We start from the raw sequence: 23,589 nt of genomic DNA on the forward strand, positions 1-23,589 counted from the left end.
ATTCCCAGCAGGGCAAAACCTTGGGCAAGTTTCCTTACTCCACACAACTGATAATAATCCCTCAAGAAAAAAAGCAATAATAAATTGGTCACTTCAATCCACGACTGTTTGTGGGACACTGCTGTGCGCAATTGGCTGCCGCATTTCACCCACAAATATACAGTCAGTTCACTTTACAGTATATTCTGTGAAGCGCTTTGAGACTTCGAGAAGACATGAAAAGCGCTATATCAAATGCAAGGATTATTATGTAAAATCAAACTGTACATTCTATTTGTATGATATTAGGAATTCTTGAGTTAAATATCTTTTGAAAATTAGGTTAGCTTGAAATTAGCGGCATAAAATAACCAATATTGAATAACTTTCAAGATTCAATGTATAGTAAATTGTTGCTGTGCTGGAGAAGATTCACACACAGTGTACAGTACTGGAACAGCCACTTAGCTTAACCAGTCTGTGCTGGTGTTTATAATCCACACCAGTCTCCACCCATCTGTGTGTTTAGTTTATACAATATTCTTTCCACAAATATTCATCACCCCTACATATTTCTAGGTTTTGTTTGGATGTGGGTGTGGCAAGATCACAGAAGCAAATATACCTGATGCCATTTTGCTACTTTGGGAAATGACTTAATTTTTACTTTCATGTGTAAATGGAAAAAACACTTGATTGCAGAATGTTAATTGTGCTGCCATCACAATTGTCAAAGGTTTTATTGCTTTTAGGAGGCTAATAATTCCTTCAACATAATAATAATAATTTGGTCACTCATTCCACAACTGTTTGGGGGACACTGCTGTGCGCAACTGGCTGCCAGGTTATGCCCACAGGATGTACAGTCAATTTACTTTAGCAGTGTATTCTGTAAAGCATTTTGAGACTTCTCGAAGACTCGATTATTATTAAAGAATTCCTGCACTAAGAAACACATGAACATGAGGACAAGCATTCACAGGAATGTGTTACAACAGAGCTATGGCTGATACCTGTGAGCCCAGGCTCGGGAGAGAGACAATTGTGCAGGGTTTTCCCTATTGATCACTTCAGCATACGTGCTTGAGCTGTGGATGAGGACAGTATCAGGGTTGCTTGTGATGGCTTACTTCATTTTATTAACCTGATGATATTCATTGTGCGGTATCTTGCACTTGCTGTTATCGAGGTTGGGGCAAAAAAATGTCTGTGGGTAGGAAAACAGACCTGATGGCTATAAAGAGGCTTATCATGATAAGCTTGTATTTTTAATCTCTTCTGTACTGTTTGGCTTTGTATCATTAAAATCACTCCTGAAGTGTGGTCTAAAGTCCTCGATACCATTGCAAATTCAGGGCAAGCCCTTACAAGGCTGTCTGTGTTGGGAGGCGTTGTAGTGTCTTGATTTTGCTAGCTTGTTTGCTTTTGCTGACTGGCAACTTCATATTGTAGTTTGTTTCAAACTCTTTCACTTGAGGCCCATTTAGAAGTCTGCTTGATCTGGCTCATGTATATTCAAACCACTCACAATATGTCCTGACACATTGTGCGTGTGTATACTGAGCTGTTGCTGCTTGTGGTATTGGTGCATTATAGAATCTGGGCCAGAAGCTGCTATGAAACCAACAGATGTTATTTTCCTGAAGTGTAATCTTTGTTCACAGTAAAGCCTCCACCCTCTTATAGAGTATATTTTTGTGATGTATAGTTTCGTAATTGGTGGTATAATTTCATGCTTAGGAATAAGCAAACGAGCATCGTCATTACATTGTTCGTCCCTATTTAAATATTGAAAACAGAATACTTTTTACAGTGGTGATGTACAGTATTCGTTCTCCTGTGGTCACCTCGCTAGTTGTGGAAATTAATGAAACACGATATGGGAAGTAGACAGCGAAGAGAGATTCGGGATCTTTTGTCCTTCTGAATTGTATTAAGAACCCAAAAGTTAATTGTTTATAAACCAAATGGTGCATTCTTACAGCGTTACCTGGGGATCTGATGCTTCGTACCCAAAGAATTTTTAGCAACTGGTTCAGACTGCTAGAGCAGTTTACGTTACAGCTAAAACTTGTTTTTACTGAACTAGAAAAGAACAGATTATGTTTGTATTAGACTAGGCACAATATCAAATGCAAGGATTATTTATTAATTATTTATTAATACTCGGATGGCTAAATCCTAACGGTTACCACCACCATTTGGCCACTTGCGGATTGCTAAACCCATTTGATGTTCTCCCATTTTTCTATTCTTAGTCGCTTGCTTTGCATGAATACACTATTTTAGTGTTTGTAGAGCTCTGGTAATAAATCCATCAAAGCAATCGATTGTCAATCCTCACTTTTAAATTAGTTTTTTTAAAGCTCATGTGGTATAAGCACTTTGGGACAGCCTCCCAATGTGGAAGGCAGTATATCATTAATCACTCCACCTTGCCCCCTCCCTCCCCATATTTGAATCCAGCCTAAAGACCTTCTTTGATCGTGCTTACGGTGGCCTACCCCCTCCCTCCCCCCCTGGCTTGGCATCAGACTCCGCCACTGTCAGGCACTCCGGGATGCTATCCCGGGTGAAGGCCGCTATATAAATCCAAGTTGTTGTTTTATAAATGTACATTTGTATGGAATTGTACTCTCTGACCTTCCGACTGTTTTTATATTCTTTATTGGGTGCTCTGCTTTGTTAAATGTTTATATTTTTATCATATCACACTTTATTAATAATAACAACAACTTGCATTTATATAGAGCCCCTCACTCAGCGGCCCAGAGAGCTTGACAATGGTGGAGCACGGTGCCGAGCCAGGGGGAGGTGACCGTAGGCACGGTCGAATAGGAAGGTCTTCGGGTGTGACCTGACGATGGGGATGGAAGGGAAAAAGCAGAGGCATAGAGGAAGAGTGTTCCAGGGTTTGGGGCGTTGTGGCTGAAATTGCGGCCGCCAATAGTGGAACGGAGGGCACAAGGAACATGCAGGAGGCTGGAGCCAGTCACGCAGAGGCAGGGGGTAGTGGTTTGGGGAGTAAGCAGGTTGGAGAGGTAGGGAGATGCCGCATGAAGGGATTTGAGAATCTTGAAATTGATCCATTCAGCGATAGGGAGCCAGTGGAGCCTGGCTAGAACTGGTGTGATGGTGGTGCAGAATTTAGTACGGGTGAGTATGTGGGCGGCAGAGTTTTTGATCAGCACTTTTTATTTAGAAATTACAGTAGCAAATTTGAGTATGTGACACATATAGGTGTAACTTAAATTAAGAATCTGTGGTAGTGTATTTGAATTTTTATTTGATTGGTAAAATTTTTTTTACTCTGCAGAGCTCCTGAGATTATTCTTGGGCTGCCGTTCTGTGAAGCAATTGACATGTGGTCACTGGGCTGTGTGATAGCAGAGATGTTTTTGGGATGGCCATTGTATCCAGGAGCGTCAGAGTATGATCAGGTAAGCTCAATTGAGTGAAGTTCTAATCCTAGATTTAGAAGTGAAATGACACTGTGGTAACTACTGTGTAAACTTGGCCCCCCTCAAAATAAGTTTTAAAATCTTTTATAACGATTCATTCGAAGCTTGCAGGATTATAATTTTCATACACTTAATTGAAGGTAATCCCCATAATTTGCTGAAACTTCTCTTTTATGGTTGTATGTTTTGCCGAACCAGTTTTGTGTCTGGACTGTATCAACACCAAAATGAGTCGAGTCCGGTGACTTAGTCAATAACCATCATCTTCAAGTTTATAGTTGTGCAAAATTTTGGAAAATTCTTAAATTCAGTCTTCATTTTATAGGCTGCTTTTCTGCAGTTCTTTATCAGGATTTGCTTTCAGTTGTAGAATTAAATTGAAAACCATTCCAAAATCTTGCCCGATCTTTAATTTTAAGTCTATGGTCATGAGGCTATGATTGTGAGGGATTTCAGACATTTGATGTACAATTAGGTGAGTAACCATCTGCTTTGAGTGAACGTTTTTAAAAAAAAAATTGGGGCCACTCAATGCATGATTATTTGCGGGACACTGCTGTGTGCAATTGGCTATTGCGTCTCGCCCACAAAATATAAAGCTGATTCACTTTACAGTATATTCTGTGAAGCACTTTGAGACGTCTTAACAGTGTGGTAAGGTATTATTTCAAAGCAAGGATTATTTTTTTTGATGCACTCAAAGCAGTGCATTATCCTAATTGTAGTCAGTTCAAGGCATCTGGAATGAGCCTATATGTTGCTCACAGTCAAGTTGTGTCACACTACTGTTATGAAAGCACCACTTCCAGGTAATTCTAGAGGTAATTGCCTATAGATTCGAATGATGTGACTCAGAGTGCAGTATTAGTCCAAAAAGTGCACTATAAAGAAATACTTCAACCTATAATGAATTTGTGCGCACTAGTGCTCTTGAACTTTGGATGTTAATATGTGCTTCGTTGTACACAAAGTGGTCTGAAACCAATTTGGATAAGTAAAGGAAAAATGTGCAATAACTGAAGATCTGAACTCCCAGTTCTGTTTTCAGTAAAACAACAAAGAATAAAGCTATGGGTGCGGTCCGGTCATGTGCCTATGTTGTCATTTCTGTATCTATCTATCTATTGACATTCTTAACTATTTGGTTTGACCACCATCCAAATATTGAATGCTCACACACAGATCACTAATCTACAGCATTGGTATGAATTTTACCATCAAAGGGACATACTGTATTCTTGCCTATCAAATGTTTTGAAGTTGTAACTTGTGTAGCATGTCTGAAACCAGATAGGATGTCCTCATGTTTTCATTTCTTAGAAGAGAACCCAGTAAGAGGGTGGAGCATTGCAACAGACTTTATTTGGTTGATAAGACAGAAACCTAGATTTTATGTAATGCAGATGTCAGCAATTCCTATCAGCTTGGCGTCAGTACTGCTCTACAGGAAGTGAGGCTGTGATAGCTCCGTAACCAAACTGAATATTCAGCACATAAGCTGCTTTTATATTTAATAACAATAAATGCTGAAAATCATAAACATTGTGACAATTCAATTTGTTATACAGATTTAATTTAGAATAACAAAGTCGGGAAATTACACAATGATGTAAATGTTAGCCCTTTTGTTTTCAATATATTTTCTGGCCCTTTGGTTTCCACTTTTATGCACAAATGTAAGATAGGCAGGCAGGCAAGAAACTGACTGCATGGTGGTATGGAGTAAATATGCCTTTTACAATCCATTGATAAAATAATCTTTGTGCCTACAAAACAACACCTCAAAGTGCTTCACAGATGATTGCTCTGAAGTGTAGTACCCATTTGTAGACAAACAAGGCAGTTACTGTAATTGGTGTACAGCTGTGTACCACAGGTGTGATATAAATGGCCAACTTATCTGGAGGTTTGTTGTCTCAGGCAACATAAACACCCTCTCTTTTTGAAACTGTAATGGTATCTTCAATGTTTACCTTAGGCAAACAGGACTCTGAAGGATGGCACCTTCAACAATGCAGTGCTCCCCGAATACTGCATGAAGTGTCACACTGGCTCAGTTGGTAACACTCTTGCCTTTGAGTCAGAAGGTTGTGGGTTTAAGCCGCACGTCAGGACTTGGAACTCATATGGTCTAAGATGACACTCCAATGCAGTGCTGGGGGTGTGCTGAATTGTTGGAGGTGCTGTGTTCGGCTGCAATGTTAAACTGGGGCTCTGTCTGCCTGTTCAAGTAAATGTTAAAGATCCCATGGCACTTTTTGAAAAGAAAAGGGAGTTTCTCCCAGTGTCTTGGTCAACAATCCCACATAAAATTGGTCATTGTTGGTGGGACATTAGCTGCTGTGCTTCACCACAAAATATAATTTAAAAATCACAAACTTAAAGTTTAATTAAAATTTTAAATTAAAGTAAACATACAGTTCTTTGGAACATCATCCTGGCATGAATAGCACTATACAAACTGCAAGGATTATTATTAAATGAGAGTCTAGACAGCTCAAAGCGCTGATGGGACTTTCAACCCACAACGTGCTGACTCAAACGAGAATGCTACCAACTGAACCAAATTATTAACATAATTGGTCATTGGGGAGTGAACGTGCCGGTTTGCAAACAAAGTGTATCTGAAATTAGATATGATTTTGGGGGGAGAATTGGCAGCTTGAGTGACTGTGAAACAAAGTGGGTAAAGTTAAGTGGTCACGTACAAATGCAATATAAAAGAGTAATCCGAAGTTCTATGAAGGTGCCATTCATTCAGGGTCAAAGGTGTGCACCACCAATACAAGTAGTAGCAAATTTGAAGCTTCCCTAGCATTTAGAATCAATTTAATACTCAAAATTTTAATGGCTCCATATAATAAAACAATCCTTGCATTTGATATAGCGCCTTATCATGTCTTCGAGATGTTTCAAAGTGCTTCACAGAATATACTGTAAAAAATGAATTGACTGTAATTGACTGTGGGTGAAACACGCAGTGTCCCACAAACAGTCATGGATTGAGTGACCAAATTATTATTTTAAGGGGTTATTACCCCCGGAAAAGCGAATTGTTTCAAGAGTATAACGCTTCCAAAATAAACAACACGTTTTGAAAAGATTTGGCTTATTGCCCATCTCCTTGTCTTTAACGATGTCCTTATTCTGTATCAGGGTCCAGAACTTGCATCTTGTTCACTGTATCCAAGCTGTCATTTTTTGTGCTGAACCCCTCCCTCCCTCCTCTAAAAGCTCTGTACAGAAATGATAATGTGTGATGTGCAAAGGTGACTATAATGAGTACTTTACCAGTTTGCTATTGAAGCTGCATGGCCTCCCCATTAATATATGTGGTATGTTTCAATGCGGAACTACAGGCTGTACATAATTTACTCCAAAGTACTATTTTACTGAAGTAAAGAATAGATAATAGGAGGGGGTCCATGCATTTTCCGACACCGTGTATTTTCACAAAAGATAAATCTAGACTTGGCTGAAAGTCTGAAGTATTTCAACAGTTTAACTAGTCCTGGATTTGTGTATGATGTCTGGCAGGCTTCTGGATTAAGTAATCTCAAGTACATTCAACAATGTCACCTGAGGCATTCTACAAGAAAGGCATTTCTCAGGACATTTCTTGAGCTTCCATTTTAAATGGCTAACTTGCCCCAGATTTGGGATTTTTGTAGTTTGTCCAGTTCAGTTTTACACAAGCCACTGTTCAGCAATGTAGTGTCGAATGAAAGTTAGAATAAAACGGTGAAGGAGTAGGAAGAAAGAACTTGTAATTTTATAGAGTTTTATCAGGTTCAGATGTATCCCAAGTTCTTTGCAAGGAATTATTGTCAAAGTGTACTAATAAAGGCAAACTTAGCAGCCATTTTGCTTGCAGTAGGTCCCACAAACAGTGATGAAATGAATGAGACAGAAAAAAATTCTGTATGTAGTTTTGATATCTGGGTGGCAGCTTGTTTCAGTTGGTCTCACCTCTGGGCCAGAGTTCTGCATTTAAACCTCATGTAGGGATTTGAATTTATAGTTGACATTCCAGCACTGCACCACAGAAGCTCCACATTATCCAAGGTGCTGTTCATCATGTGAGACATGGTGAGGCCCATCTACCTGTTCAAGTAGCTGTTAAAGATAATAATAATCCTTGCATTTGATATAGTGCCTTATCAAGTATTTGAAACGTCTCAAAGAGCTTCACAGGATATACTGAAAGGTGAATTGACTGTATATTTTGTGGGTGAAACCTGGCAGCCAATAGTGCACAGTAGTGTCCCATAAACTGTCATGGATTGAGTGACCACATTAATATTATTTTTTTTTCAAGTTTATTACCCCTGTAAAAGTGATCTGCCAATCGGATTCTTATTTGCCGCTTGGTAAACAGAGGCGGGAGAAGTAAGGAAACTTGGCCAATGTTTCGTCCACCCGGGAATCAAATCCAGGTCCTCTTGCTTGCGAGGCGAATGCTCTAACCAATATGCTACAGGTCTCCCAAGTTTTTTAAAACTTGCTGTTTGTCATACACATGCTGGGATCCCATAACACAATTGGAAAAGAAAAGGGAATTTCTTCTGGTGTCCTTGCCAACTTTCGTCCAGATTAATTGGTTATCCACTGAATTGGTTTGAGGACATGGATGGCTGTGTAAATTGGCTGCCGTGTTTGTCAAAAGTCAATGGCAAAGTTGCAACATTTGACGTCAATTCCCTGTGAAGCATTTTGCGATGTTTTAATTTTAATTTTAACATTATGGATGCTCTATCCAATGCAAGGATTGTCATTAATACAATCTTCCTTCATTTGACAGGTCCATATGTGGATATCTAATGACTTTTTTTGTTTCCCTAAGATTCGCTACATTTCTCAAACACAAGGTTTACCAGCTGAGTACTTGCTAAGTGCAGGAACAAAGACGACAAGGTTTTTTAACAGAGATCCAGATTCGGGATATCCATTGTGGAGACTTAAGGTCAGTCATCGATTTTCTAAATTATTTCCCTTCTTATAAATGTGGGGAACATCTTTTGCCAATTAATTTTGAAATTAGATTTGCATATTTATAAAGAGAGGGTTCATTCTGTACGAAACACCAGTTCTATTCTGTTACAATTAATTTGAAAAGGATTCTTTGTTTATACAGATTAGATTTTTTAAAAATTGCTCTTTTGTCATATACATGTTGTGTTTCATGTGACTGTGGAACAATCTCCCCATTTCTGTCTCCTTTACCCACATAATTAACGAGCTATTTGCATGTATGGGGAAAGTAGCAGTGTCTAATTGAGGAGCAGTGTGCAGTGTTTGCTCAGCTTGCCCAGAGGCATTCATCATAGTCATCCTTTGCATTTGATATAGCACCTTTCACAGAGGGATGTCTCAAAGCACTTCACAGGGTTTATTGTAAAGTCACATAGTGACTATTTTGTAGGCGAACATTTTGTACACAAGCCAAATAGCGCACAGTAGTGTCCCACAAACAGTGATGGAGTGAATTGTCTGCTCTGTTAACCTCAGACAGACAGATGGAACCTCCATGATCCTATCATCCCCACCCTCATTGGATACATTTGGCTCCCCATCCCCCAGAGGATAGAGTTCAAAATCCTCGCCTTCAGGGCCTTCCACGGGATTGCTGCTCCCTACTTCTGTGACCTGCTAACTCCTTATCAACCCGTCTGCTACCTTTGCTCAGCAGACTCTGGCCTGCTCCATGTCTCTGCCCAGGCCACCCAAACAGCTTCTCTGTCTGAGCCACCCAAACAGCTTCTCTGTCTGAGCCACCCAAACTGCTTCTCTGTCTGAGCCACCCAAACAGCTTCTCTGTCTGAGCCACCCAAACAGCTTCTCTGTCTGAGCCACCCAAACTGCTTCTCTGCCCAACCCTTTGGTACTCCATCCCCCAGTCCCTTTGTCTTGCTCCCTCCGTTGCTTCCTTCAAAGCACGTCTCAAGACCCCCTCTTCGACCGCGCATTCGGCTACCCTCCTACCACTATCCTCCCTCCCTGGTCCTAGCCCTCTGCTTGGGTCCAAATCAAGTACCTTGGGACATCCTCCCGATGTGAAAGGTACTTTACAAATGTTATTTGTTGTTGTAAGTATCAAAGTAAATTGGAATCATGATGCCCTGGGGAACAATGCATCCACCTCCATTACTAATTATCTACTAATTATCAGCCCTCTAATTAGAATCCTGATCATGTTGCCACAAGTACCACATGGTGTACACAGTAAACTGCAGAAATCCTCTAAAGTCTGTCCCTCCCCCTCCACTCACCACCCCCCACCAGTATTTGCAGGGTTTCAATGTACAGGGAAAGTAGCCAGTGATGCTAATATACTGATCCTACGTTCACTGCAGTAACGAGTGCTGGTATTTTAATGCTTTGTTTGGCCTGATATTTTTCCTATTTAGACACCAGAAGAACACGAGTTAGAGATGGGAATTAAATCGAAGGAAGCCAGAAAGTATATTTTCAACTGTTTGGATGATATGGCACAGGTAATAATTGATTGCTAATATTTCTATCAATACTGTGTAATCATATAAGCATCATATACTGTATTTCTCTGCACAATTGCTTTCTTCCTTGTGAATTTTAGAGTGTTTTGTAACTGGTCAGATGGTGCAAAACCATTTTTGAATCATTCTCATCTTTATAGCTCTGTACTTCCTAGTGCTGTTTTAGGCATTGATGCAACAAATCAGTGAGCTCAGGTGCCGCTTGAATGCAGTGTTATGTCATTTGGATCAAATTGCAATACTGTTTTCTTCCCACCATTTTCTCTTGTCTTCTGAAGATGCTGAGTTCTTCCAGTGTACTGTTCCTGAGCAGCTTGGCTCCCTTCATCTGGAACTTTGACCTTTATTGGCCTTTATTCATGTGTGAGCCTAAATAGATAGCATTGAAAGCCTATTTATTCAGTTGGCAATTTTTCTCAGCTTTTTTATTCTTGAATTTTTCTACGGAGCCCATGTTGGTAGTGGTATTTTTGTGCTAATTCTTGATCTCTTATGAAGTACATACAGTGCTTTGTATAGAATAAAACCAGATAAAATGTGTTTTTACTACCAGTTTAAGACTCGGTCACCATTTGGATAGTGTCTTGCCACAACTATCTGAAACTAGTATGTCCCCTGGTCCTCGATAAAGTAGGCTGTTTGTAAATGTATTGCAGGAATTTCTTGAGTGATTGATTGCCAATTGGATTCTTTGCTTTACACCTGGATGATTCTGGTAGATTATCAATAGATGAAGATTGTGTTGGGACTTGATCTGATTCTGTAAAATATTCTGGCTCATTAACCTTAATATTAAAAATACGTGGCCAATCATGTTTAAAGGATGATTCTATAATGAAGCTGTAGTTCAGAAACATTTTTGTTACTCTGTTTGATGTTTAATTACACTTTGCTGATTAATACATTACTGATATTGGATTAGTTATTGTGGTGGGTGTGGTTCAGTATTTAATCCATAAATAGATTACTTGTAGAGGACTCTAGTTGAACCTTGTTATTTCCAGTTATGCAGATGAGAGCCACAGATGTAGTCTGAAAGGAAACTGCCAAATGGATGTGTTAAGTTCTTTTTCAGTGTAATGCCCAGTTGCAAGTGTTTCCATTGCAGATTAAATTTATGATTCTCCAAATGGTGCTCCTAATCTTTGCTGTGGGGAGTGCTGGCGAATTGCTTTGCCAATGCAAGCAACAATTGGACGGTCAGCTCAGGCCATTCTTGTGTATCTTCTAGAGGCTAGTTGGATGGTGCTGAGCAGAGGCATAGAATGGGGATGTTGACTATGCTTTCATCTGATGTGAGTCTGTGGCAAATGGGAGTTCAAGTAACAAAAGCGAATCATTTGGCTTCAATTTTTAAGACATTAAGATTAAAGCTGCACATCTGCAACAAGTTGCATTTACATAGTGCTACGGGTGCTATATAAATGCAAGTTGTTGTTGCAACACTATTTCTTCTATGTTTTAACAGTTGATTCCAGTTGAAACTAAATGCATCCAATTCAAGTTCATCAAGTAGCAGAGCATTTCTACTACAGGATGACCAAAAAGTTGTGATATCTACCCTATTATCTAAAAAAAATCATCATTTCTCTACGACTTATTAGACATTGTAATGGTATCACAACTTTTTGGTCATCCTGTGGTATTTTCATTGCAGGTTAAATCTGGAATATTGCACACAGTAAACCGTGGCTTCCTGCATTCATTGGGGCACTCAGTGCAAGATTAGATTAGGGTGCGTTAGGAGAGTCTACACATGGGTCCATGGAGATTTTCACCTTGGATCTTTTTTGGGTGGGGGGGGTCTAGGGCTTGACCAGGCTTCTAATAATATTCTCTACTTTCAGGTGAATATGCCAAATGATTTGGAGGGAACGGACATGTTGGCGGAGAAGGCAGACCGAAGGGAATATATTGATTTGTTGAAGAAAATGTTGACGATAGATGCTGACAAGAGAATTGACCCGTTAAAAACCTTGAACCATCCATTTGTTACAATGACACATCTACTTGACTTTCCCCATAGCAATCAGTAAGCTTTTTAAAATTGCATAAAAGTTTCAGAGCTAATTTGTGGTTCTTATTACAGTACAAGATGCTTTTATTATTGGGGCTAATGTGAAATGGGTTTCTTTATATTAATTGTATTTTGTGCAACAGTTTAAAACAGATTTGTTGAAAAATCTTATAAAGCATAATATCCAAACTGAACCAAAGTAGAAACTGGAATTTACTTTATAGTTAGATTCTCTTGGTCTATTTTCCTCTATTTGAAATGATAAGTTAAGAAGAGATGCTTTTTGATCTGTGTTCTGGTTAAAAACACCGTGGAGTAGAGCCCGGTTTTAACAGGGTAATTGGTGGGGGGGAAAGGTTAACAAGATGTGTTTCCCGATCAGCATTTCCGTATTGAGGTTGATCATATGATCGGCATCGTCACTGCACAGGCACTCACAAAACAGCCGGCTTTTCACACTTAGCGTTGCCCATTACTGGCTCCTGCTGTGCAAGTGATTAAGTCATGCTTGTTTAAAGTGAACCCATGCTAGAATGAAGTGTGATATAATATCTTAGAATTACAAACTCAGATAATGTACAGTGTAGTTTAATAGTATTTGGAAATGTTTGTGTGCCATAGATTCCCTCTATCCCCCCCCCACCCCGGCATGCTTTATCTTCTGACTTTATTTTGATTTTCTGAAGGCTATGATATATGCTCCCTGCGGGCCAGCAGTCCTTGTTACTTTGCCAGCTGACTGTTTGTGTGAGCTTGGGTGGCGAGTAGAAATGACTTCTGTCATGCATGTAACTATGGGGTGCATTATGGCCAAGTAAATACTCAGCCTTGCCTAATGTTGGACACTTTTTCCAACATAAGCTGATGGATAGTGATCAGGGTTGAAAGTCTTCTCACCACCATGATCTACTCAGTCCCACATTTATCCACAAAACCACCGGCAAAGCTATTAATTACTTTTATTTTGAACTAGATTTGATTTCTTGCTATCAAAAGTCTGCACGATCCAGCTCAAACAACCCGAAAGTAGAAATCATCCTCATACTTATCAACCTTGCGTTTGATATAGTGCCTTCCTTATCACTTTGTGGGGATAATGTTTACTATTTACCTCTGATCACCTGTTTTCTTCAGCTCCTCCTAACTGTAGATGTAGAAAACTCATGCTGCAATTTGTGATCTGCATTATCTAGTCGGAGTAAAAGCAGTGCTACTTGTATCTTTAGTATCTTTTAACCACCTTTGCCTATTTTACATAACAGGATGTTTTAATGCTCTCTTGCAGTGTGAAGTCCTGCTTTCATAATATGGAGATTTGCAAACGGCGAGTGAACAATTATGACGTGGTAAACCAGAATAAAAGCCCGTTTATTGCACACGTTGCCCCAAACACAAGCACAAATCTGACGATGGCCTTCAACAACATGCACAATCAGGTATTGATCAGTACCCTTGTCTGTTGTGCACAGTAGTGTGTTTTTGACAAGAGGAAAAGCTCTCTGAATTCAGTATGTATTTTGAGCCAGAATTATAGCATATGTTCAAGACTATTAAGCCAGTTATTTAAGTGTTCCTCTCTGGGAGGCAGGCTTTAATCTTTTAATAAAGGTGCTTGTGATTAGACTGGTACAGTTTTCATTATCTCTTTGCACATGTATCATTGATAACTTAATATTACTGTTGGAAGTTTTCCATAGCAACCTTTCATGTTAAAGTGGCCAATATTTATTTTTGACTCTCATTCACATTTTAGAATGCCATATTGTTTTAGCATATTTAAAATATTTATTAATTTCAGCTAAATGTCAGTTATGATGATTTATGAAAATGCATTTAATTGATGTGAGTTGTGTATGGAGTAATAATTTTTAAAAAATCTGTGTATTGCTGTACGTTTTATATTTAACTTATCACAGATAAATTGATAGGAAGAAATTAGCAGGAGTAAGACAGTTTTGAAGAGAATGAACCAAATGATTGTAGAAATTCTGCCCAGCACACATATGGATAGAAAGTGGCTGGAGGCTAAATATATGCACTTCATTAAAGCATTGAATGGGTTGAGAAGCTGGAGAGTCGAGTAAAATGGCTTAAGATTAAACTTCAGGTTTCAGGAGGTGCTTGTAACAGGAAATTATAACCCCAAACAAGCTATAGTTTTCACTATGGTGTACCAACACAAACATCTGCTGCAAACAACTTGCAATTATATAGTGCCCTTCACATGGGCAGTACCTTTGAGCACTCAACACTGGCGAAGCTGGATGCTGGGCCAGGGAGAAAGGGGAGGTAAATGTACGCACAGTTGCAGAGGAGTCTTCAGAAGCGATCTGACCTTCCTCATCGCAGATTGCAAAATGCGATTTGACCTTCCTCTTTAACTTACTCTCAACCGCTCTTGATTCCAAACCCCAGCTTGGGTGCAAACCCTTAACTCTCCAGTGTCTTAGGACGTCCTTCCGACATGAAAGGCTCTATATAAATGCAAGTCATTGTCGAAGATGGCCAAAGAGGGGGCAAGGTGGAGGGGTAGAGGCAAGGAGAGAGAATCTCGGAGCTTAGTGGCTGAAGGCATGGCTGGCAATGGAGGAGGGGCTGATGGATGTGCAGAAGACCTGAGCCAGCTGAGCGATGGCAGTGGGTAGAGGAATGGGATGTCAGCAGGGCAGAGAGGTTGGGAGGTGAAGTGATCTTGAAGTTGATCTGTTCTGCAATAAGGAAAGGTGTTTCATCTTGAAATTTTTCTGCATTCCAGAATAGAAACCAATGTTTCTTTTCAACTTCTTTTGAAGGTAGTTGGGCATGGAGCCTTTTAAGAACTCAAACAAGAAATAGTAATTTGACCTTTAATTCTAGTAATTTTGGCAGTTCTGCTCCTTCTGATATCCTCATAGTATGCATGGAATTCTGTGAGCTTTGTTGAACTGTTTAGTTTAATAAGTTTAAAGGCAAACATTGAAGTCACTTTGCTGGTTTCAGACATCAAACATTTACCTGCCCAACTACCGGGTCTATGCCTTTGTCACCTCTCGGCTGGACTATTCAAGTGCCCTCCTTGCTGGTCTCCCCTCCCAACTACCATTCACAAAATCCAGGTCATCCAGAATTCTGTCGCCTGCATTCGTACCCGCACCAAACTCCACTTCCCGATCACCCCAGTCCTTGCCAGACTGCACTGGCTGCCTGTCTCAGAGAGGATTGATTTCAAGATCCTCACTCTTGTTTTCAAATCCCTCCACTCCTCTGCCCCCCCTGACCTCTCTGACCTCTCTCCTCACAACAGTGCTCGTTACCTTCGCTCCACCAGGTCTGGCCTCCTCCTCGTCCCCCGAATCCTCCGCTCCACCATCGGCAGCCGTGTCTTCAGCCACTATGCCCCTAGGCTCTGGAACTCCCTTCCTCATTCCCTTCGCCTCTTCCTACTTTCAGATTTTGGCTAAAGACCTTTCTTTTCGACTCTGCCTTTGGTCACCTTCTTCCCCTTCCCTCCGGCTCGGCCCCAGGATCCATTAATGGAAGCGCTCTGAGATGCCGTCCGGTGTGGAGGACACTGTATAAATCCAAATTGTTGTTGTTATTGGCCACTGTAGTGAAAGTAAAATTGAACAGTGAGTTTGCAACCCAATTCTTTAAAATTGAGAGCCTAGGTAGAGGATCAGGATGCAGTACCCCATTGAAGTTTGGGGAGAAAAGTAGGAGACAAAATTAAATTAGTAAATAAATGGTGAGGTGTGACTTTTTATTGGCTTGATATTCTTACCCTTTTGTTCAGTTAGCTGAAAAATCCAGTGCCAGTCAGACATGTGTTGTATTAAAGTATTATACTTTATTTTGACTTTTTAATTCTTTCAGGCCAGCACGCTAGCTTCTACCTCTGCAACAGCTGCAAATTTTTCCTTGACCAACGCTGACGTCTCTCTGCTCAATTACCCATCTGCCATCTACCAGCCTACAGCAGCACCTATGGCGGCAGTTGCACAGCCCAGCATGCCTTTGCAGGCTGGACCCACACAGCTGTGCGCACAGCCTGACCCATTCCAGCAAGCCCTCATTGTGTGCCCAGCATTTCAAGGTAAGTGGCATCACTACATTCCACAAATCTACACAAGAGAAGTGAAAACCCTTGTGTATCCCTTGAATGCTTTTTAAATTCTGTTATACATTCAAAGGACTTGAAATTTTAAAGACTTTTTAAGGCTTCCAAGTCTGTGTGTGGTCTAATTCCTTTTTTATTAAATTGATTCATGTTTTATCTGTGTCTGTTTTGGTGTCAGCATGGCTAAGTTGGAAGCAATCTTGCCTAAGTCAGAAGGCTACGTGTTCAAGCCCCACATTAGGACTTTGAACTCACAGTCTAGGCTGACAATCCAAAACAGTTCTAGGCTACATTGTCGAAGGTGGTGTTCTTTGGATGAAACATTAAACCGACCGCCTGCCTGTTCAGGTGTACCTTAAAGATCCTAAAGCAGTATTTGAAAAGATGTGGCCAAATCCCCCAAATTTGATTGATCACGTCATGGTTGTTTGTGAGGTGAGCAAATAGGCTGCCATATCCACTTAAAAAAAATCACTACATTAAATCCTGTGAAACTCTTGGAGATGTCCTCCAGTGTGAAAGAGCTGTATCAAATGCAAGAATTATTATTTTGTGGGAATTGACACAAAAGCAAGAGGAAAGGGAGGGCCTGAAAGTGGAAATTTACATTATCACACAGCAGTGAGTGCGGTTGCTTCCCAGCTTCGCTCCTGCCACTCCCTTCACAACCCCTTCAATTGGATTTCCGTGCTGCCCACATCACAGAAACAGCTTGGGACAAAGTGACAAATTACATTTTGTCCATCTTAGACCAGGGCTTCCTCTGCCTCGTTGTCCTCCTTGACCTCTCTGGAGCCATTGACCACTCTATCCTCCCCCACCTCCTCTCCTCTCACCCTTCATGTTCTTCTTGTAGCCAGTGTGGGGAAAGGGATTAAAGGTATAGAATAACATTGTGCAGTTTCTAGGTCAAAGCTATTTGTGCAAACTTGCCCATAGTTATGTGGGTGGAGTGCAGTCGTGCTTGGCAGCACTTTTGTTTTGAAGTACAGAAATGCCAGTGTTAATATCCAAGATATATTTCTGTTGCTTTTTAGGCAGCTTAAGCAATGCATCAAAGGAGGATGTTTACATTAGTAAAAATGTAAGAGTTACCACAGATGAGTTGAGAAGGACTGGCCTTGATTGACCTTTGAAACGCCTCTTGTTATTGCTCTTCAAACTGGTCATGGAGACGTGTGTGGGAAGGTTTAAGGTTGAATGGTGTGTTGTACCTTGTAATGTAACATTCCCGTAAGTGAAATCAGGTTAACCCCAGCTTTTACCACTCTGTGATGATAGCCCTCATTCCAAACCTATGACATTTTCTCATTAATCTTCACTAAACTTCATCTTCAGTCGGTTCCTTAGGGAGAGATTTTCCTGCATTGTTTTGGAGTCCGTTTCTTACATTTGCATCCAAATTTTCAGGGTATTTGCTGATCCCCTATATCGGGGACGTCTCGGGAATGCTCAATAAAAAACAAGGAGTGATATTTATTGCAGTTTAAACAAATAAGTTTATTTTTATTACCAGATGCATGAAATACTTTGTGGAGCTGGCTTCATTTTCAATTGGGCGAAGGATTTACGCAATTCTATCACTCCTTCGTCTTATCTTTTCGATTGTGCGCGATAGTGCCGCCTAGCGGTGATTGACCAGTTGGACCCAGTTTGATATTGTCTTGTGTGTTTTCTGACAGGGCTGCCACCATCTGCAAAGCATTCTGGCTTTTCTGTCAGAGTGGAGAATGCGATGCCTGTCGTGCCACAGGCACCTGCTCCACAGTCCATTCAGATTCAGCCCAGTGTGCTCACGCAGGTAAGTGGCTGATCAATTTGTTTTAAAATTAAAACTTTTCCCCTCCAATTTTCTGCCCTTTTTTTCCTCGTGCCCTGAAGGCAGGTTATATTTTGGGTGTTGATGGCCTCTTATTTGCCATGAGAGTCGAGTCAATATTTTGGCAGTCTATCCACTGAGCCTGATATTGCCATTGCTTCCTATTCACATGTGCACTGGCCAGTCATTGAAAAGCAACAAGGATTGGAAACTCTGTTATTTCTTATATCCCTTCCCTCCATTCAAGACCAGGGACACAGTTTAATTATAATGTTTCCAGTAATGTCCAAACTGAGATTACCTAATTTAGCACAGGTCAAGTATTGAACGAAATACTTTGCTGATCTGTGTGGTGCAGTACCTTGCCAAGTAGAGCATTTATCCTCTGAGCCATCACCAGAGCCAGTCTGTCCATTCTAACCATTCAGGAGCTTCCTGTAAATGTTACTTGGCAGCTGCTCAAAACCTCATTTAAAGGTCAGACTCAAAATTTCTAACTCAATGCACCTTTAGACTATTCATTGTCCACGCTGGACAGGTTAAAGCCACGTCAATGCTACTGGATGTTCTGCTGCTTCCATTGTGATGTACAGGTTTGCATGAACCTCAAACTAGAATCCTCCAGTTGCATTTGTATCAACAACAACAAGATTTAATTTATAGAGTGCCTTTCACGTCGGGAGGACGTCCCAAGGCGCTGTACAGTTGGGTCAGGACCCGAGCATTGGGGGGAAATGGTCAGGGTGAGGGGAGGGAAGGGAGGGAGCGAGGAGGGGGGAAATGGTCAGGGTGAGGGGAGGGAAGGGAGGGAGCGAGGAGGGGGTAGAGAGTCGAGAGGGGAGCTGAAGGCACGGTCAAAGAGAAAGGTCTTGAGACCGGCCTTGAAGGAGGAAAGGGAGGAAGCGGCGAAGGCACTGGGGGATGAAGTTCCAGAGCCTATCATTTATAAATGTACAGAGATCAAGTCCCATTGCAAAAACGATGGTGGGGAACAAATGTAACAATTAGTTCTGGGAGTATTCGAGATTATTATCCACTAGTTTTAAACTTGTTTTCTTGTATAGATTGTCATGGATGGTCTGTTTTGATGAATGCTTAAAAAAATTGCTTTTCAATACTATCAAAAGCCCAAATTGTGGTTTAAATTGATTTATTGAAATGCAGAAGTTTAAGTGTAATGGACTAGTTCTGTTGCTCATCTCTTCGCTAAGAATTCAGTTGAATTAGATTTTAATCATTAATTGCAGCCACTTAACATGATGCTAAGTTGGCACCATTATCTCAATTTAGGCAAGTGGTGTTTGATCAGAACTGATAATTACCTTTAGTTTCTATTCTCACTATGTGGTAAAATCAAAATAGTATAATTCCTGTTTGTCATTTAATTAGCGTTGGGTACGCCAAATGTATAATCTCTTCAGGACCAACCACTCTTCCCCAACCCCTGCCCCCACAAGTTTTTTTATTGAAAAATCCGTATCTTGGTAGCATGAATCAATTTCTGGCACGATGGCACTATCCATTATCTGCACAACTATCTGACTGTAGTACATGTCAAATGTAGTCAAAATGGAGTGCATCTGTACAGAATTAGTTGAATTATGTGGTAAATAGGAACTCTCAAACCTTAGCTATGATGGCAGAATTTTTGCTGACGTAGCCTAAGCCGGTTAAATCCTTGTAACAAGGATGTATCAGCTCCAATTTTGATTCAGTGCTGCCAAGTTTTTCCACAAATAAGCAAAAGATTATTAATTGAAATTTCTGCAAACCTTTTATTTTGGAGGAAAGAAACTTAGTTGAATCTCAAATATGTGAACTAGTCGGATTGAAAGTACAGATAAACTTGAGGAGAATGATTTGTCAGTTTGCTTTGACCTTGATTTGTACATGGATCATTCTGTGTGTGGTAACCTGACGTTTTTCTCACTATTTCAGTAATTTAACATTGTTTCACTGAAGTTCTGCATTGTTTAGGACATTTACTGGTGCAAACATAAGAAGTTAAAGGCTTCTGTTTGTAAACTCAACATGAAACCTTCCGATTTTGGTGACTTGATGACTGCATTATTCTGTGAATGAGATTGATTCGTTAATGCTACTTACAGTATGTTTTATCTGGAAGTCTTTTTGTGTAATTCACGTAACTTAAAACCAATTTATTTGCACCACACCCATCAGTTAGTTCAAACTAAGGTGTGAAAGAACAGTTTAACAACCTTTTGCACATGATGTTTTGTATCACATATACCTAAAATCTTATTCGTTCACAATGGGTTTCTTTATTGTTGTACAAATGTGTCTCTGCAGACACGTGGTGATGTAAATACGGTAAACTTGACTTAAAGTTGTTTCTATAGTTGTTTGACACAAACCCTTGGTCAAGACCTGTTAACAGTACACTAGTTGCCCACTCAAAGCTTTTAAAACCCAATTTGCATGGCTGCAGTTAATTTACTGTTTGTATTTTGTGGTTCTGCGTATACCTGTGGGTTAGTAAAAATCTCTCTTATGGGAATGCGGACTGAGATCTTGAATACACGAGTACAGAGCTGTCTTCCAGAATGAAGCATCGGAATTCATGTAACTTGGTCTTCTACGAACAAAAGCTTTCATTACATCAATGCCACTTGGTGTGTCTGATCTGAAATGTATTAATGAATTTCTCTGTTTCTCTAGGAATATGGATTTTTTTTAACAGTGTTCATAATATTTTTATAAATGCTGAACTCATCATAGCTTTAAAGCCAGATGCTAAAGGTTAATGGGAGAAAGTTTTATGTCTAAGATTTTGAGATTTGCATGGAGGAGTGCTGTCCTGCTGATATCCAAGATTTATTTCAAAACTTATAAACAGAATGCGAAGCATCCATTTAACAAAAGATGACCTGTTCCTGTTTATGGTAATCCATAGCTTAGCTTGGCAGTGGTTCTTTAAAACTATGATGAAAACTGTTTTTGCTTTTGTTAGCAGTGTCCCTTTTTTAAAGGCCTGACTAGAATGTGTCTCAAAGCTACTGTACTATAAATCCGATGAACATCAAATATTAACACCGCGCCCAGTTTCCTATATTTGTTTTCAAAATAAGCCAAGCGAGGCTTTACTTTTTCTCTTGGGTTTGCAAATGAACTTCAGTGAGCTGGGTGGCAGTGTTCTAGTTTCTGTTTCTCTTTCCCCCTGTTTTGGGGCCCAGCCTTGAATCTGACTGAAACAGATGGTGTTGAGGTTGTTTTGGTATGTTGAAAGACCAAGTTTCTGTATTTAGTTTCTAAATTTAATTAATGCAGACTATTTGCCTTTATTACATTTCTTTTGCCAACGATCATATGCGATTTTCAGACTATTCAGGGTGTCGAAAGGGACACTGCAAGTGAAGAACTACTGTACCATATAACTGACTCCCACCCCCCCTTTACAGGGCAGCTGCACACCGCTGATGGTGGCCACTCTACATCCTCACGTTGCCACTGTTGCTCCGCAGTATGCGGTTCCTTTTACCCTGAACTGCACAGCCGGCCGGCCTGCGCTGGTCGACCAGACGACCACAGTACTGGTAAATGCTCCCACTTGGTGTGATCCTGTGCACTAACAGATGCTCCTCTGAGGCTGCTGCAGAGGAACGGCAGCATGTGTCATTGTGTACCTTTTTCTCCACGTCATTAGACGTCTTTTCTATCTTATTCCCTTTGAGAAATCTGACTGATGAAATGGTTTGTAAGTGGGATCAAAGCACTCAGCATTTCTGAAAGGCTCTGGTTTTGTAACTTGATGGAAAAAAGTAACCTTCACGATCACTGACAATTGTACTGTATTATATGAATTATTGACCATTTGAGGAATTGTCTGATGTGTATATGAGAGTTCAAAATTGTTACACATCGATTGATTTTGAATAGCGAGATTAGAGGTGCCAAATGTTTATCAACAGTGAAAGATTAATACCGAATACTGGTCTTGAATGAAGAGGACAGTCCCCCTACATTCTGCTTAATTATATCAAACAATTTGGTGTTAAAGTGCTAGAACTTTCAACAGATCCAGCACCAGCAATAGTTTAGAAAATTATTGGAGATGCCATCCTGTGGAAAAGATGTTAAACCAATGTCCTATTTGCTGATTCTGATTATTCAGATGGACTTTAAAGAATACACAAACGATTTTGAAGAAGAGGAACAGTCTTCTTTGTACAACTTACTCGACACTGGACTGAGTTCTAACGTGGAGAGGAGGGGGGGTGGGATGGCGGAGAGGGTGACAGGATAGTAGAACCCCCAAATTTCCTAGGGACTGTGAATGTCTAATACACCATTGCTGACAATAGTAGAATCTGGAAGTAGAGCTAAGGCCTAACTTTCACATCCTGAAGAATGAATTACACCCCCGTTTGCCTGTCCACCGCTGCAGTGCTTGGATTTCATGAATGTTGTTATCCTTTTTCTACTGTCCAGCTCCTAACATACCAGTTGCTGGCTAGCAAAGGAGGAGTGCTTTGAGCTTCTGCCAGTGTTATTAAAGCAGCCTTAGAATTTGTGCCAGGCTGACTTCTATCTGTTTTCTCTTTATCTGGTACTTTTCCTTACTGACTAGACATCATTGGGAACTCTGTGTGGGAATCACCTTTGTTGGAAGAGCCCTTTCCCTAGGTTCAGTTATTTCAAGTTTGCCCATACTTTGCTATAAAGGCAGATATTTTACTCACTTCATTGTGCTTTGGTTACTAGCCTGAAGGATTTTACTTTCCCGCAGCTTATTAATTCTGAATTTATTTTGTTTAAATTGTAAACTACAATTTGTCTTGCCCATATGTTTGATCTTTTGATCATTTCTTTTCCCCCATTCAAACTCTCTACAGCACCATATTCTATAGGTCTGCAAGTAGCCTTGTAACAACAACAGCTTGCATTTATATAGCAGCCTTCACGCTGGACGGCATCTCGGAGCGCTTTATTGAATTCCTTAGTCTCATATTGGTGCATTTCAGCAAATAGTGACTGCTGACATGGTCTGATGGTACCATTGTAATCTGAATTGATAATATCCAACACATAGTGAAGACTGCAAACATTAACTAGTCTTGTTCACAGCATAGTGCTTTGATGAAAAGTTGGGATTGATGTGGACGATCGATTTGGCCAAATTCTGTTTTTGTCTTAAATGGAATGGTTAGTCTCCATAAATTCTTCTTGTTTGTTATTTCAAACAGTTTGGTGTTAGAGGGCTGGAACTCTCAACAGATCCAGTATCAGTAATAGTTTAGAACATTATTGGAGATGCCATCCTGTGCACCAAATGTTAAACCAATGTTCTATTTGCTGATTCTGGTGCTTCAAGTGGACTTCAATGATCCCACAGACTATTTTGAAGAAGAGGAACAATCTGTGTATAGGTCCTGTCCAATATCCTTCAATCCCTCAAATTCACTAAAAAAAAGTTTGGCATTTATCGGTGCTATTTATAGGATATTGATGGATCTGGTTAGCTACCACGTTGGCCTATGTAACACTTCAAAGCAGCACATTCCATGAAACCCATCTATGTCTGGAGAGGATAGTCACTGAACATTTTGATAGCACTGATGGTTCTTTGGCACAGTAACACGTGAAGTACTTTTTCCCATGAAGACATTACCCGTTTAATATGAATTCTGCACATACTGCTGTACACATCGAGACACTCACTAAAATGTTCATACACTCCTCAC

At 40.2% G+C, this 23,589-nt stretch overlaps 1 protein-coding gene across 3 annotated transcripts in view; it reads left to right on the forward strand.

Moving 5' to 3' along the window:
• The window catches only part of LOC103179048 (homeodomain-interacting protein kinase 1), a 70,796-nt gene that overhangs the window by 28,824 nt on the left and 18,383 nt on the right, over nucleotides 1–23,589 (forward strand). For 2 of the 3 annotated variants that reach the window (XM_042342189.1, XM_042342190.1), the window contains exons 3-10: nucleotides 3,296–3,419; nucleotides 8,284–8,403; nucleotides 9,848–9,934; nucleotides 11,803–11,987; nucleotides 13,258–13,408; nucleotides 15,825–16,044; nucleotides 17,751–17,869; nucleotides 21,307–21,441. In XM_042342189.1, coding sequence (XP_042198123.1) covers nucleotides 3,296–3,419; nucleotides 8,284–8,403; nucleotides 9,848–9,934; nucleotides 11,803–11,987; nucleotides 13,258–13,408; nucleotides 15,825–16,044; nucleotides 17,751–17,869; nucleotides 21,307–21,441 — 1,141 coding nt within the window. The remainder of the gene's footprint in view (nucleotides 1–3,295; nucleotides 3,420–8,283; nucleotides 8,404–9,847; nucleotides 9,935–11,802; nucleotides 11,988–13,257; nucleotides 13,409–15,824; nucleotides 16,045–17,750; nucleotides 17,870–21,306; nucleotides 21,442–23,589) is intronic. The other variant, XM_042342191.1, reaches the window with a different exon arrangement.

The sequence above is a fragment of the Callorhinchus milii genome, unplaced genomic scaffold (genome assembly GCF_018977255.1).
Source record: "Callorhinchus milii isolate IMCB2004 unplaced genomic scaffold, IMCB_Cmil_1.0 Scaffold19, whole genome shotgun sequence".
Lineage (NCBI taxonomy): Eukaryota > Metazoa > Chordata > Chondrichthyes > Chimaeriformes > Callorhinchidae > Callorhinchus > Callorhinchus milii.